Source organism: Macrotis lagotis, chromosome 2 (genome assembly GCF_037893015.1).
Source record: "Macrotis lagotis isolate mMagLag1 chromosome 2, bilby.v1.9.chrom.fasta, whole genome shotgun sequence".
NCBI lineage: Eukaryota > Metazoa > Chordata > Mammalia > Peramelemorphia > Peramelidae > Macrotis > Macrotis lagotis.
In genome coordinates, this window is record NC_133659.1 from 203289085 (window position 1) to 203303058 (window position 13974).

At 40.5% G+C, this 13974-nt stretch overlaps 1 protein-coding gene across 5 annotated transcripts in view; it reads left to right on the top strand.

Annotated features, from left to right (window-relative positions):
* Window positions 1-13974, top strand: part of RNF157 (ring finger protein 157) — a 159261-nt gene that overhangs the window by 136537 nt on the left and 8750 nt on the right. For 4 of the 5 annotated variants that reach the window (XM_074224507.1, XM_074224506.1, XM_074224508.1 and 1 more), the window contains exons 7-18: window positions 1-44; window positions 1213-1260; window positions 3100-3171; window positions 4484-4643; window positions 4858-4970; window positions 5708-5946; window positions 7644-7752; window positions 8308-8419; window positions 9265-9452; window positions 10051-10119; window positions 11353-11401; window positions 13404-13514. In XM_074224507.1, coding sequence (XP_074080608.1) covers window positions 1-44; window positions 1213-1260; window positions 3100-3171; window positions 4484-4643; window positions 4858-4970; window positions 5708-5946; window positions 7644-7752; window positions 8308-8419; window positions 9265-9452; window positions 10051-10119; window positions 11353-11401; window positions 13404-13514 — 1314 coding nt within the window. Of the gene's footprint in view, window positions 45-1212; window positions 1261-3099; window positions 3172-4483; window positions 4644-4857; window positions 4971-5707; window positions 5947-7643; window positions 7753-8307; window positions 8420-9264; window positions 9453-10050; window positions 10120-11352; window positions 11402-12950; window positions 13357-13403; window positions 13515-13974 lie in introns of those variants that run through there. The other variant, XM_074224510.1, reaches the window with a different exon arrangement.

Consider the following 13974-nt stretch of genomic DNA (forward strand, 5'->3'; position numbering starts at 1 on the left):
AGCATTTTGGACACTGTCATGTACTTCTTGCTACATTTGAAAAGGTGAGTAAGAAAACCAGCAAGATCTCTTCTCTTTTTGAATTAAACTAAGTATTAATAATCCATTTCCCTTCCACAAAGAAGGCCAATTTCCAGGCTGTCTGAACTCCAGTAGACTTGACTTTGTTTTCTGTGTTGTATTAACTTGTCCTTGTGCCCAAGACAATGTCCTAGACATAGTAGTTTCTTAAATAATTGTACTTTTAATTTGACTTTTTGGATATATTTGGTTTGTTTGCCACTTTCATTTCTAAATATATGCCTTCTCCTCCCCCACCCCAGGTTTTTGTTGTACTTGTAAAAAAAGATTTTAAAAAGAAAGGAGGGTAGGGAGAAAAGCAACAATATATGCCATCTTCCACATCCAGAACTCCTCAGCAAGGCTCTTCTCCAGGACCAAACTTGGTCATTTTAATTACAGAGCATTCAGTTTAGAGTTTTTTGTTCTTTCCATTTACATTTATAGTAAAATGTTCTCCTCATTCCCTTAACTTCATTCTTTTCATCTGTACCCGTTCATCTATGTTATTCCATGTTCCTCTGGATTTTTAATATTCTTATTTTCTTATGATGAGTTTTCCATTATATTTGTGTAGTTTGCATAACTAGTACTGAATTGGATATGTAAAATTATGTAATACTAAGTAAGGCTGGATATGTAAGAATAGATAAAGGAACATTTGCTAGTACTCCCTCCCCCCCACAACACATCTACTTTGTGTTTATAAATTCCATAGTGTTTGTTTCCTATTTATTCTGTATATAATTAATCTGTACAAGTGTGGGAGTGAATCAAAAGCTGGTCTTAAAGCCAGGAAAATCTGGATTCTAGTTCTGCCTCTTACACAGAATGGCTGTTGGACCCAGAGCAAGTTATTTAACTTCTCAATGCTTCAAGCAACTCTTTAAGATTCTTAAGTTTCAGAAAAGGTTCTGATGGTTCCATTGCCAAAGAAATCACCAGACTAGTTTCCATCCCTGCATTTATTCTTAACATCCTTACATCTGAACAAGGCACCTTCTTCTACTAGAACCTAAAATTCTTCAAGTCAGTCTTTGTGGTTGTGTCCCCACCACTGTTGTCTGACACTAACAGGCCTTTATTTAAACGCTAGACTAACCTCTTCTTGCCTGCTCTTTTCTGTCATAATAATAATTCTTTTAATTTCAGCACACAGATGGCACTTTTTGCGTAAAACCCCTGAAACAGAAGCAGGTGGTAAGTGTTGGAAGACCTGGACCTGTTGTTAGCCCTCTAAACCAAATGGAAGTAAAAAGGAGGAGGGGAGAGAGGCTCAGGTTCTCCCATGTCAAGGCCAGCCTCAAAGGGATTCTGATTTTTAGCATCTTTATGGACTCAGAAGTATTGGGTCTAAGACAAGAAATTTAGAGAATGAAAGGATTGGAAGAACTTTCTGCTTTAGGCAGTAGGGGAAGACATGTGGGAAGGGAGAGAGGTGCAAACTCTCAAGCTGTCCTTGATTCCAGAAACCAAACAGCAGTTTCAACAAGTGAGGAAAATTCCTCTGCAGAACTCTCACCCTGAGAATTTTTCCCCAGCTTAATACATATTCAGAAATGAAGTGTTTGTTGCCTGTCAGGATCCCTTACTATTAAACTTAAATGCAACTCTTTACCATTAAACTTAATAACTTCAACTCTATATACATCTGAGAAAAATGCCCCAACCTCCTATTCTCCTATAGGTCTACTAATCTGAAACCAAAGCATTAGGATTTTGAATTAAATATTTTCCCTGGGTAAAAATGAAACTTTTGGAAATGAAACACAGTGAGGCTTGGTTATTGAAAAACATTTTGGTGTGATTTTTGTAATCCTTTCTAAGAGGACAACTGAGATCAAGGTTTGCAAGAGAGTTTGTTGAATTGATCTGAACTTAATGTAATGAACTCAGCCAGTTTGGCTAGAGCTGCTGCTCTGGGGCAGTAGTTTGAATTGTTTTGGGAATTGTATTAAGTGGCAGAGCAAGGATTATGACCAAAGTCTCCTGCCTACAAGTCTGATAATCTTCCCAGTATTCCAAGAATCTAGTTCATAGTTTTGCCTAAGGCCAGCCAAAGTGGAAGCAAATATTGGCCCACTGGGGAATAAAAATGTGTCAGGACAGCATCTGGGGTTATAGTGATTAAAGGAACAGTCATGAGTTATTAGACAGCATCAGAGTGATAAGAAGTGGGACTTCTTTGTCATCCTTGATAGTTGAGGTTTTAAGAAGGGGCCTTGTAGAGGAGAATTTAGGCCAAATGTTAGATGGAAGGATAGGGCATGACTAGTTTAGACTATGGGGAATAGAAACTCTATGGGTATTTTAAAGTTATTCACTTAATATTTGACAAATGTATATTTGTCAACCATATCACAGTGATTCCAATCAGAAGACTCCTTCAGAATAGACAATAGAAATAGTATATGATAAGTAACAAATTTAAAATATACATCTATAAAATCAATATCTGTTTATACTATAAAAACATAAAAGGGGGGCAGTTAGGTGGCACAGTGGGTAGAGCACTGGCCCTGGAGCCAGGAGTACCTGAGTTCAAATCTGGCCTCAGACACTTAATAATTACCTAGCTGTGTGACCTCAAGCAAATCACCTAACCCCCATTGCCTTGCCAAAAAAAAAAAAACCAAACAAATAAACAAATGAATAAAGGCAATATTTGCAGTGACCTTGTAAAAGAAAAGCAGAATTAGATATTTAACTTCTTCCTCGGGTTTTGTTGATGTCTGTTTCTTTCTACCTGTCCTCTTCTGCTTCCCTGTTTCTTTCCTCCTAGGCAAGTCTTTAATCTGCCTATAATATAGAACTGGAATCTACTTTGAAATAAGTATCTTATTTTCCTTTTTGAATATAGGGGATTAAATAATCCATCAAAGGAAAAACTCCACTGAATTAATTTGTAGAGTATCTGAATTTTTTTCCCCTGTGGATCAGTGTTCTTTGGTAGGAAAAAAAACTTTTTTTCTCCTGCTGTAGTAGAACCTACTCACTGTACACAAATATTGTCTGAATTTTTCTCCTTGTGGCTTCTAGGTGGATGGGGTCAGTTACCTCCTTCAAGAAATATATGGGATTGAAAACAAGTACAATACACAGGATTCTAAGGTAAAGCTTAAGAGCAGTAGGCACATTTCCCAGATAGAAGTAGGAGTTTAATAGCCCAAACTAAGAACTTGGGACCTGAGGGTGATATTTTCTCTTTTTTATCTTTTGCATGCTTACCTTTATGCCAACTTTAAATTTGCTTTTATGACATTAGCCTTATCTTCACTGTAAAAGGAAATAGAAAAAGAAATAGGTGCCTTGTATTCTTTTCTTGCTGCACTATGTGGCAAATTCTCTTCTAGGCACATAGTTTAATTTTTCTTCCCTATTTTACTTACTTAGTCACCTGCAGTAGCTCTGGCTTTGCCCATTTTTGACCTCTTCAGGACTCCTGAGAAAGACATTTCCTAATAGTTTCGTGAAATAAGTCTCATTCCTTTTTCTTAATCACCTTATAATACCTTCTGGGGCTACTCCTTCAAACTTTAACTCATACACAAAGGTTCCATGTCTTGAGGGACAACTACTCTCTCAGGTTCTAGGAGTAATCCTATCGGGCTCTACTTCTAACATTATACCTCAAGAACCCCTACTGATATTTTCCCCATTAATAGCAGTCATCAAATTTAATTAGCTTTTAGCAGAGGCATTTCACTAACTTGGTAGAGTTAAAGTAATTGGTACAAAGCATTTCCCCCAAAAAACTGGAGTTCACTCTCCCACATATAGATAAATAGATAGATAGTTTATAGATAGATAAACAGCATTTATCGAAAAAGTAGACAAAATATTTCATGGTCATGAGACAGAACTATACCATATGCATGAATAGAGGATACTCACTGGCATTTTATGAACTGGAAATCTTTGACCATTGCTGGCATTCTTCTCTTGTGGTTGAGGTCATATTCTTTGATGGTGCTTCTTTTGGGTGCCTCTCTTTTTGTATGAGGATCCAGATCTGTCCTTGATGTATTTCTCCTTTCACAGGTGTATACATTTTTTCTTGCTGGTCCATTCTCGCTAATAATATGGTCAGTTTGGTGTGGAGAAAGGTGAAAAGGGAAGGAATGGGGAAATCCTTTCTTCTTCAAAGAGCAATTCCTTCTAAGGTTATCTTGTTTGGTTAGCCAGTCATGCTGTTTCCTTCATGAGATGGAGAGGTCTGCCCCTCATAAAGTGATCACAAACTCCATAAGCTCCTCTTGTTTACATATTTAAAATTTTCTCCTATTTATATGCAATTACATTAATTTGGGGAGTAGTATAGTGGTAGAATCACATACTCCCCCTCCCTTAATCTTATGGGTGAAGATTGTGAGATCAAAGATCTTGTGCTGTCTGCTTAGTTGTTTTAATCCCCCTTGGCCAGGTGGCTGAGGATGAAGTAAATGATAACAGTGCTGAGTGTGTGGTATGTCTCTCGGATGTTCGGGATACCTTGATTTTACCCTGCCGTCACCTCTGCCTCTGTAACACCTGTGCAGACACCCTTCGCTACCAAGCCAACAACTGCCCCATCTGCCGACTACGTAAGTCCCAGGGATGGAGGGAAAGGCAGGTAGGGACAAAGAAATTTGATATATAAAGTACAAAAGTCTGTGCTGCATCTGGGAGATGGGAAAAATCTGGGACCTTTGGAAAAAGGGCAAGGGGAATCTTTGTCTTCTCTTGGGCATCTACTCCCTCCCACCTGCCTCTCCCCTGTATTAAAATATTCTAACTGGTCATCTTTCCTCTTCTTAGCATTTCGGGCTCTGCTTCAGATCCGGGCCATGAGGAAGAAATTGGGCCCCTTGTCCCCAACCAACTTTAACCCCATTATTTCTTCCCAAACATCGGACTCTGAAGAGCACTCAGTAAGTTGGGCCACGATCTATAATGGGAAAGCGTATCCATTTTCTGGGATTATGGGGCAGATGCTTCTACTATGTTTTTCTTTCTTTTCTGCTATCTTTTTCTTTACTACCTTGACACTGTAGCACAGTTAAATTACACAATAATATGTCTTAAGTTTTCTTTGCATAAGCCCACCAAAATTAAGTTGATTTGAAGCCAACAAAGTCAACATTTGAGCCCCAGAGTAAATAAAACTGCTTTCCTTCCTGAATACCAATTTTCTAAATTTTGATGGCAAATACCATTTCAGAAACCCCTAAATGGAATTAACCAAAGGAGAGGGATCTGGTCAGATAAATGATTATTCTGTAATTCAGTACTATTTAGAAAAATCTACTTATCTTTCTTCCTTTTCATAACTGGGTATAATAACAAGGTTCAGAAAGACAAATTAACCTAACATTTTCAAAGTAGAAGAAAAGTTGAGGAATAATCTTCCATCTTTTCACTTAGGCACAATCTCTCTTAAGATTATTGGCAGGCTCCAGATAGAATTACTGCTTAACCATCCTTTTCAGAAACTGTTTGGTGTATGAATCTCTCCTCCCTCTCTAGTGTTGAAATTTAAGGAACCTCTCATGTGGAGCCAGAGTAAGATCTTGAAACTAGGATTTAATTTGAAAAGAGGATGCCTAATCACCTGCTATAGATGCCTACAATTTTTAGAATTTTAACAATATGTCTCTGGTTCTCCTAGTCCTCAGAAAACATTCCTTTGGGTTATGAAGTGGTATCTCTGCTGGAGGCCCTAAATGGGCCCCTGACTCCATCCCCAGCTGCTCCCCCACTTCATGTGCTTGGAGACACCCACCTGTCAGGGATGTTGCCTTCTTACGGCAGTGATGGGCATCTGCCCCCAGTCAGAACTGTCTCCCCTCTTGATCGCCTCTCTGATTGCAGCAGCCAAGAACTCAAGCTCAAGAACAGTCTTTCCAAGTAAGTAGCCAGTCATGATTCTAGGAAGTGATGGGTATTTCCTGCATTCTTTTCTCTTTTTATCCTAGTGTTTTATCAATGCTTTTTAAACTTGCCATTATTTTTTTAATTTTATTTATTTAAGGCAATGAGGCTAAGAGTGACTTGCCCAAAGTCACACAGCTAGGCAGTTATTAAGTGTCTGAGGTTAGATTTGAACTCAGGTCCTCCTGACTCCAGGACTGGTGCCCTATCCACTGTACCACCTACCTCCACCTACCTGCTCCCTATCAGTGCTTTTTTTAAAAACACCATTGGTATTTCTTAATCCTCATCATAATCATAACAATCATAGTATTTCCATGGTACTTTTGAGGATTTAAAAGCATTTTTATTATCTTAATTAAACCCTACAACAACCTTGTGTGAGATATGTGCTGTTATTATCTCCATTTTACAGAAGAGAAAAACTTTGGGTTAAATGTTTTTAAATGGGATTAAAGTGACTTGCTCGTGGTCAAACAGCAAAATATTAAGTATCTATAGTTGGATTTGAACTCAGGTCCTCCTGATTCCAGGGCCAATGCTTTATTCACTGCACCACCTAGCTGCCCCTTGGGTTAAATGTTTTTTCTAGAGTCACGGAGCAAGTAAATGTCCCAAACAGTATTTGAAACCCGCCTTAATAACAAGGAAGTACAGTTAAACCATACAGATTGTCACAAGGATCACATCTGTCAGCACACACTTGTTCTACCACCTCTGTCCTGAAGAAAGGGGTTAATAGGTTTCCCCATCAGCTCTGTGGAGCCAGGATTAATCATCACAGTGATCCAAGCTTTTGCAATGCTTTTCTCATCTCCTCAGAGATAGTGGCTCCCTATGGAGAAACTGACCCTCTAAGACTTTAACAACCTAGAATTTAACAACCTCATCAAACACCTGAGATGTCTTTCAGACCTTTAAGGAAGGGACTAATGCACAACCATTGATTATGTGAGATTCAAATACAGCAGCAAAAGGGAGTAGGAGGGGACAGTGTTAGGAAATAAAAAATGTTTGCTGGAGGGCTCCCTGGACACTCTTCTGAGAACTTGCTGATGTTTCTAGGTCTAAGCAATAGGTGATAGTGATTGTCCTCCAAGGGAGTCCAGAGCAGAATGATAATGACACAATTTAATTTTGTAACAATTTTTAAAATTTTATTTTATCTTTCCAAGTATGTGCAAAGGTAGTTTACAATATTCATCCATTTGCAAGTTTATGAGTTCCACAATTTTTCTACCACTCTCCCTTCCCACCCCCCTTCCCATGGTGGTAAACAATCTGGTAAACATTGTACATGTACAGTGGTGTTTTACATATTTCCACAAACAATTTTTTGAAACTGTACTAGTTATTAATATTTGCATAATGTTTCTGATATAGGGAAAGTGGCATTTTTTGATGTCTGTACCGGAGCCATGAGAGAGTATGTTTATACAGGAGCATGCTTGACTACAACAGATCATCAGTGGAGCCAAAGCAAAGCTGTGGACACATGATGTAGTTTTCAGTCCACAACCTCATTCCTCACCAAGAGTCACCTGTCACAGATGTCTCCCTTGATCTTGCTCACTCATTTCTTTTCTGTGCAGGAATTGAGTTGATTTGAGGTGCAGAGATTGTTTCCTCAGGTGTATATTTGGGTCACAAGTATTTTCTTTAAACTTACCCAGGTCTATCTCCCAGAATTCATCCATTTTGCACAAGGAAGATGACGAGCAGTCCTGCAGCGAGTCTGAAATGCACCTTTCTCACAGGCAGTCTCCTCATCAATTTGAAGAGGTGACGGGCACTCTGCTCCCTCTCCTCTCTTTGGACACTGGACCCTGCTTCTTAAGTACTCCTGTCCTCCTGCCCTCTCCTGCACGCCCCACCTCAAAACACACCCCCTCAGCCCCACTTCTCTTTGGGACTCATGGCAGAGGCATTGTGGGGAACAGAGCTGTGCCTGCTGTGAGGATTTAAGTCTCCCATCTTCAGAATGGAAGAACATGTCCATAATCATGAGTGCCAAGGGTTTTCCCATGGAACAGCTGCTAGGTGACCCATGTCACTTGAGCCTTAGCTGGGTACAGTTCTGGCAGATGCTGTGCCCGAGGCAGGCTGGGATGACTGGAGTTTTCCCTTCTCCCTTGGGAGGGAGTTGTCATTCAAGGCTAAGGGTTAAGAGAAGTGATGACAAAAGAGGCAGTAGCACTGATGTTACTTGTTACCACCTTCCTTTTCTGAGGAGAGACAGCATCAGCCTCCTAGCTGCTGGTCTCTCCTTTCCCTCTATACTTCTACCAACCATGTCTGCTTTGAGCTCACTCTGTCCTCCCCTTATTGTTTTCCCAGGAGTGTGGTGCAACTCCGGAGAGTGAGAATCTCACTTTATCTTCATCAGGAGCCATTGGCCAGTCATCTTGCACAGGGACCCCACTCTCTTCCACTATTTCTTCTCCAGAAGGTACTTAATCTTGGGTTAAAGGGATTCAGATTTTTCCTTGAGGCTGTTATCAGTCAGTACCCAAGCATGATATAGTTCCTGAGTAGTTGGAGTAGTGGACAGGAAACTTTTACTTCCACTGTGATGAGAATACCTACTAAAAGCAGCTACATCATCTCCAGGGCCAGGAAGCTAATTTCCATTAGCCTTTCCTGATTTTTATCTTTTGAGAAAACAAGGAGAGCTTCTGTTTTGTTTTTTCAACATTCACCTTTTTTTGGCAAGGCAATGGGGTTAAAAGTGACTTGCCCAAGGTCATGTAGCTAGGTAATCATTAACTGTCTGAGGCCGAATTTGAACTCAGGTTGTTCTGACTCCAGAGCCAGTGCTCTATCTACTGTACCACCTGTCTGCCCTTGGTTTTGTTTTTTAACCATAATACTAGTTTATTCTATATTTAGAACTGGAAGTGATATCATAAGCCATCAAGTCCAAACCCTTCATTTTTAAAAATAAAGAAACTGAAGCACAGAAATAGTGACTTCCCTATGGTCACACATTTATTAAGTATCTGAGATAGGATTTGAACTCAGTCCAGTGCCTAACCACTTGAACAAGGTCCTAATTTGACAATCTGGCAGCAGTCTTCTCTCTTTAGCCCCTGAGACTAAATTCTGAACTCTGGCCTTTAAATATAAAACAGAGACTCAGTAAACCTTTTTCTTTTTTAAATAAGCATGGGAAAGGTTTGTGTGGTATTTGCTACCTAGGAGATAAGGAAGATGATTTCCTCCTTTTTTTTTTTAAACTGTCAAGATCCATTTCTTTGGTGGTGACTGAGCTTCCATCATCTGTTCTCTCTGTAGACCCTGTCAGCAGCAGCCTGGCACAGTCTGTCATGTCCATAGCCTCTTCTCAAAGCCAGAACTCCCAGATCAGCACTGACACAGTCTCTTCTATGTCTGGTTCTTATATTGCCCCTGGCACTGAAGAAGAAGGAGACGCTCTCCCTTCCCCACTTGCTGCCAGTGGAGCCCCATCAGAAGAAGGCGAGGTAGGGAGAAAGCTGCTGGCGTCATCATTTTACCTCAAACTACACACACTTGGAAAATCAGCTTGAGATAAGTGAGGTCTGTTCTCACCCCAATAAAAAAATCAACAGCTCTCTTCAATAAATATTAAGTGCCTCTAAGTATATGGCACTGGTGATGCAAAGACAACAATAAACCCCTTACATTGTGTTGGGGGGGGGGAAGAGAATTGCATGTAAATGAAAGAAATTTTGATAAAAGACTCAGGACAGTAAACACTTAGGAGACCAGGGAAGCCTCATGTAGGAAGCTGCATTTAAGCCCAGAGAGAGAGAGAGAGAGAGAGAGATGACTCTGTAGAACCCTGTTAGAGAGAGAGAGAGAGAAATGACTCTATAGAACCCTGTTAACTCCTTGGGGAGAATGCCATGGAGATACAAAACTACAAGCAGTTTCATTTCAAGGGCCCCTCATAGGCAACTGACCTCTGTCTGAAATTTCTCTGGCCTTTAACTTATGTCTCCCACTTTGTGGTTGAAGCACACTTGAGTTTTCCACAGTTCTTAAAACAAGAGCAAGAGGCTGCTGAAACTGTCACTGATCATTTTGTTATTTTTGCAGTTGATGCCTGTTGAGTCCCCAGATACTGACTTTGGTGTTGGTGTCCCAGCAGAAGAGCAGGATGCAGAGGTAACATGCTAAACTGTAATGCCCCCTTTCCTATAGTTAGTGAAGCTTACTGTAAGTGAAAATCTAATAATTTAAGGCCCTGAGAGTGGACTTCAGGCCAGTGTTGGGAATTGCTGCTTCAAGGCAACATTGCTCTGTTTAGATTCATTGTTGAGATGAAATGAGATGAGGGTCACATTATCCAGGAAACTGCTCATCTTTGTACCCTCAAAGATGTTTAATGGAGTGGAGACTTCAAAGAGGTGACTTTGTTGCAGAATTCCAAGCTTTGATCACATTGATGATCCATTAAAGAGGGAAGATCACTATAAACATTTCCATTCATCCAGATCAGTCTTAAGATATTAGTAGGATGTAAACCCTCTAGAGATTCCTAAGCCAGAGATTTATATATACTCATCATTCATCTTGGGTCTCATTTATTGCTCTTGTGATTTCAACCCAGGAGTGAAAAAGAACTAATCAAGAGCATTCCTACTTAAACATCCCTTCTTCATACAGCACATGGGTATAAAATTGATCAGACTCAGACCCTTATAGACTAAGCAGAATTTCCCCAGTCAACATAACAGGGAGAATGAGATGTGATGGGGTACAGAGCCAAAAGGAGTTACACGAGAAGCCTTGAGCTACATCTTGGAGGAACTCAAGTCTCCATGAGATAAATTCCTGGGGGACATTTCCACCATCAAGGCATTACAGGGCACAGAGGGATAGAGTAGGAGGGAGCCTGTTGGTGTTGACCCTTCCACAAGGGATAGCAGCTGATTAGGTATTTAGGGATGCTGTCTAATGAGAATGGAGAATAGTGTTGAATAGAGAATAATATTTAGTTTGTTTTTGTTTTGGGGGGTTTTTTTTGCAAGGCAGTGGGGTTAAGTGGCTTGCCCAAGGCCACACAGCTAGGCAATTATTAAGTGTCTGAGGCCGAATTTGAACTCAGGTACTTCTGACTCCAGGACTGGTGCTCTATCCACTGCACCACCTAGCTGCCCCAAGAATAGTATTTAGACCAGCTTCTATGTGGTAGTGAGCAAAATTTATATTGAGAGAAGAATTGTCGACTACCCAGGTTAAAGTTAAAGGGGGCATAGCTCCCAAAAGTATGGGATCTCCTTGTATTTTTCCAGCTGTGTCATTATTATGGGAAGTGCAGGGATTTATAGGTGTTTATGTTGGCCAGGGATCATGGCTTATTCATTCAACATTTACAGCCTCTTTACTGTGTTTTAGGGGAATGATGTGTTGGAAGAAGAGGATGGATCGCCTACACAGGAAGATGGTAACAGGCTGCCCCTTTGCCTTTTTTTATTTTCATTTTCTTTCCAGAATGGTGATGTCAAGGAAAAGAAAAGAGGATCACTTGACTTGGTGGCATTATTTAGTAATATGATGAAAAGAAAGTTCTGAATACACTGTATGAAAGATAACAGGGGAGCAGGAGGATTCCAGTGTTCCTTCCTAACATTTCTGGGAGGAAGGAAGAAAGAAAGGGAGGGAGGGAGGGAGGGAGAGAGAGAGAGAGAGAGAGAGAGAGAGAGAGAGAGAGAGAGAGAGAGAGAGAGAGAGAGAGAGAGAGAAAAGAAGGAAGGAAGGAGGGATTGATTAAGTTCCTATTGTGTGTCAAGCACTGTGCTAGGGTGTTAGGCTAAGGGCTCTACTTAAGTTTTGTTTTGTGTATTGTAACCTCCAAAGGTTGTTGGACAGTTGCCGGATCATTGTTTCTTTTCCAGTAGTTCCTCATCTAAGTGCCATAGGGCCATTCAGGCTACCTTTCTTCTCTGATAGTAACAGTAACAGTGCCTTACAGTTTAATTCAGAAGATTGCTCTCCTTCCTATTAAAGAAAGATCTTAAGAAGTTTTAGCTGATAAGAAACTTAAGAGAATTGTCAAGAAAGTATTTCTTGTTTTCTTTAACAATACCATGTAAGCATGTGTCTGCAAATAGTTACAATGATGTTCATTGACAATATATGAGATTTCAATGATTTCTTCCTGGAATGGAAGAAGCATTTTTTTCCTTCTCCTTCTCTCCCCACTAAAAATTAGCTTAGCAGTTAGTAAAAGGATAGTCTATACAGGAAAAAGATCTAGGGCAAAAATAGACAACAAGTGTCCTTGGGTTGAAAATCTATTCTCTCCATGAGATACGTCATGTAACAGGGGATAGATCAAAGCACGTGCCAGGTCTAAGCCAGCCCCCACCCCCAGCCTGGCTGTAGACCCCTCAGCCACCATCAACCTGGTTGCTTTTGCTTGAGTGCTGGCCACTGCTTGGAAAACTTCACAGGGTGTGCATGCACATGGCCAGCCTGGCCCAAGAGCCTCCCAGGCAGACTGGTGACCACTGGTTAGAGTTGTGCCTCTCATTACCTCTTGTACACAAGCCAGAGAGACAAGCCATGAACTCAAACCAAGGTGGTAGAACCTCAGGTTACCCATTTGCTCATTCCAAAACAAACAGACTTGCTTAAAATCTTAACTTCTCATAAATTACAATCCAGGGTTATAGAGATCCCTGGTTGTTTCTTTAAAGTGCAAGGTTGTGTTTCTTCCTAATGTCCTATAGCCCATTTGGCAAATTTCATGATCTCCTTTCTCCTTTTCATCAAGGAATAGGGGGCCTTTAACGAATGACTTCTATAACTCCCCTTGCCCCCTTACATGTCTGTAAGTTTCTGGTCAGTCATTTAAATGATGTTCCAAATAACAAAACAAATATTCATTAGCAAAATCTTTCTTTTGTTAATGTAGCAATTTGGATTTGACATGCAAAATAATGGAAGCTGGAATCTTTAATTTTTGCTTTTATTATTTACTCATTTTGCAGAACCCACTCCCCTATGGTCATAAACGCACCTGACACGGACCAGAGACAGACACAAGCATGAGCAGGGGGTAACTTTCCCAGTTGCTTTCTTTAGCTTTTCCCAGCTACTCTCTTGTCTGCCTTTTACCTGAATATTTACTGCAATTTCTAGTTGTTCTCTTCAAAATCCTTGTATATTCCTTTGCCCTCCTCCTCAGCAGTCTGAAAAGTCACTGAATAAGAAATGAGAAGAAGCTGGTTGGGAAGATAGGGAAAGATAGCCTTGAGAACAGAGACATTCACACCCCTACACAATGTGACTCCTTTATTGTCCACTCTTTACCCACTTAGTTATTGTCTTTTTTTAATATATAATTTGATTTTTTTTGTCTCCATCTTTAAGATTTTCATTTTAAAAGACAGTAAAGCAAAGAAAATCACAGCGCCTCTCTAACTGCATTAACTCCATTACAGGCCAGAGGACTTGCGCATTCCTAGGTATGGAGTGTGACAATAACAATGACATTGACATCGCAGTCGTGAAAACACTCGACAATAAGCTGTGCTCTGAGGTCTGCTTACCCGGTGAGTGGCAGTCTGCTGAACATGAACTTGGGAGGAAAATCCCACTTGCTCCTCACCCTTGCTCTCACCCCTTTACACACCCATCTCCTATTCCTGCAGTTCCCTGGAAAAGAAGGCATGGGGTGTGCACTAAGATGCTGGGAACAGGCATGGCTGTGAAAAGACCCAGAAGAATCCTTAAAGCTCTGACAAAGAGCATCCTCTCTGTTTAGTTAAAAGATACCCACCCTTAGAGTAGAAGAAAAAGGGGTAGCTGTCTTTGTATATATGACCCCTTCTTTTAGGACCTCATAAGTCAGGGACCCATGGGATTTTGCTGTCAGGTACTCATGGAATTTTTTAATCCAGTAGTAGCAAAAACCTTGAAGCAGTGACCTTCCTCAACCCAGCTGGGTCCCTGAAAGCCAGGCCAGACCCTTTAATCAACCTGTAAATCCTTAAGGAGGAAATTTGAAAAGTA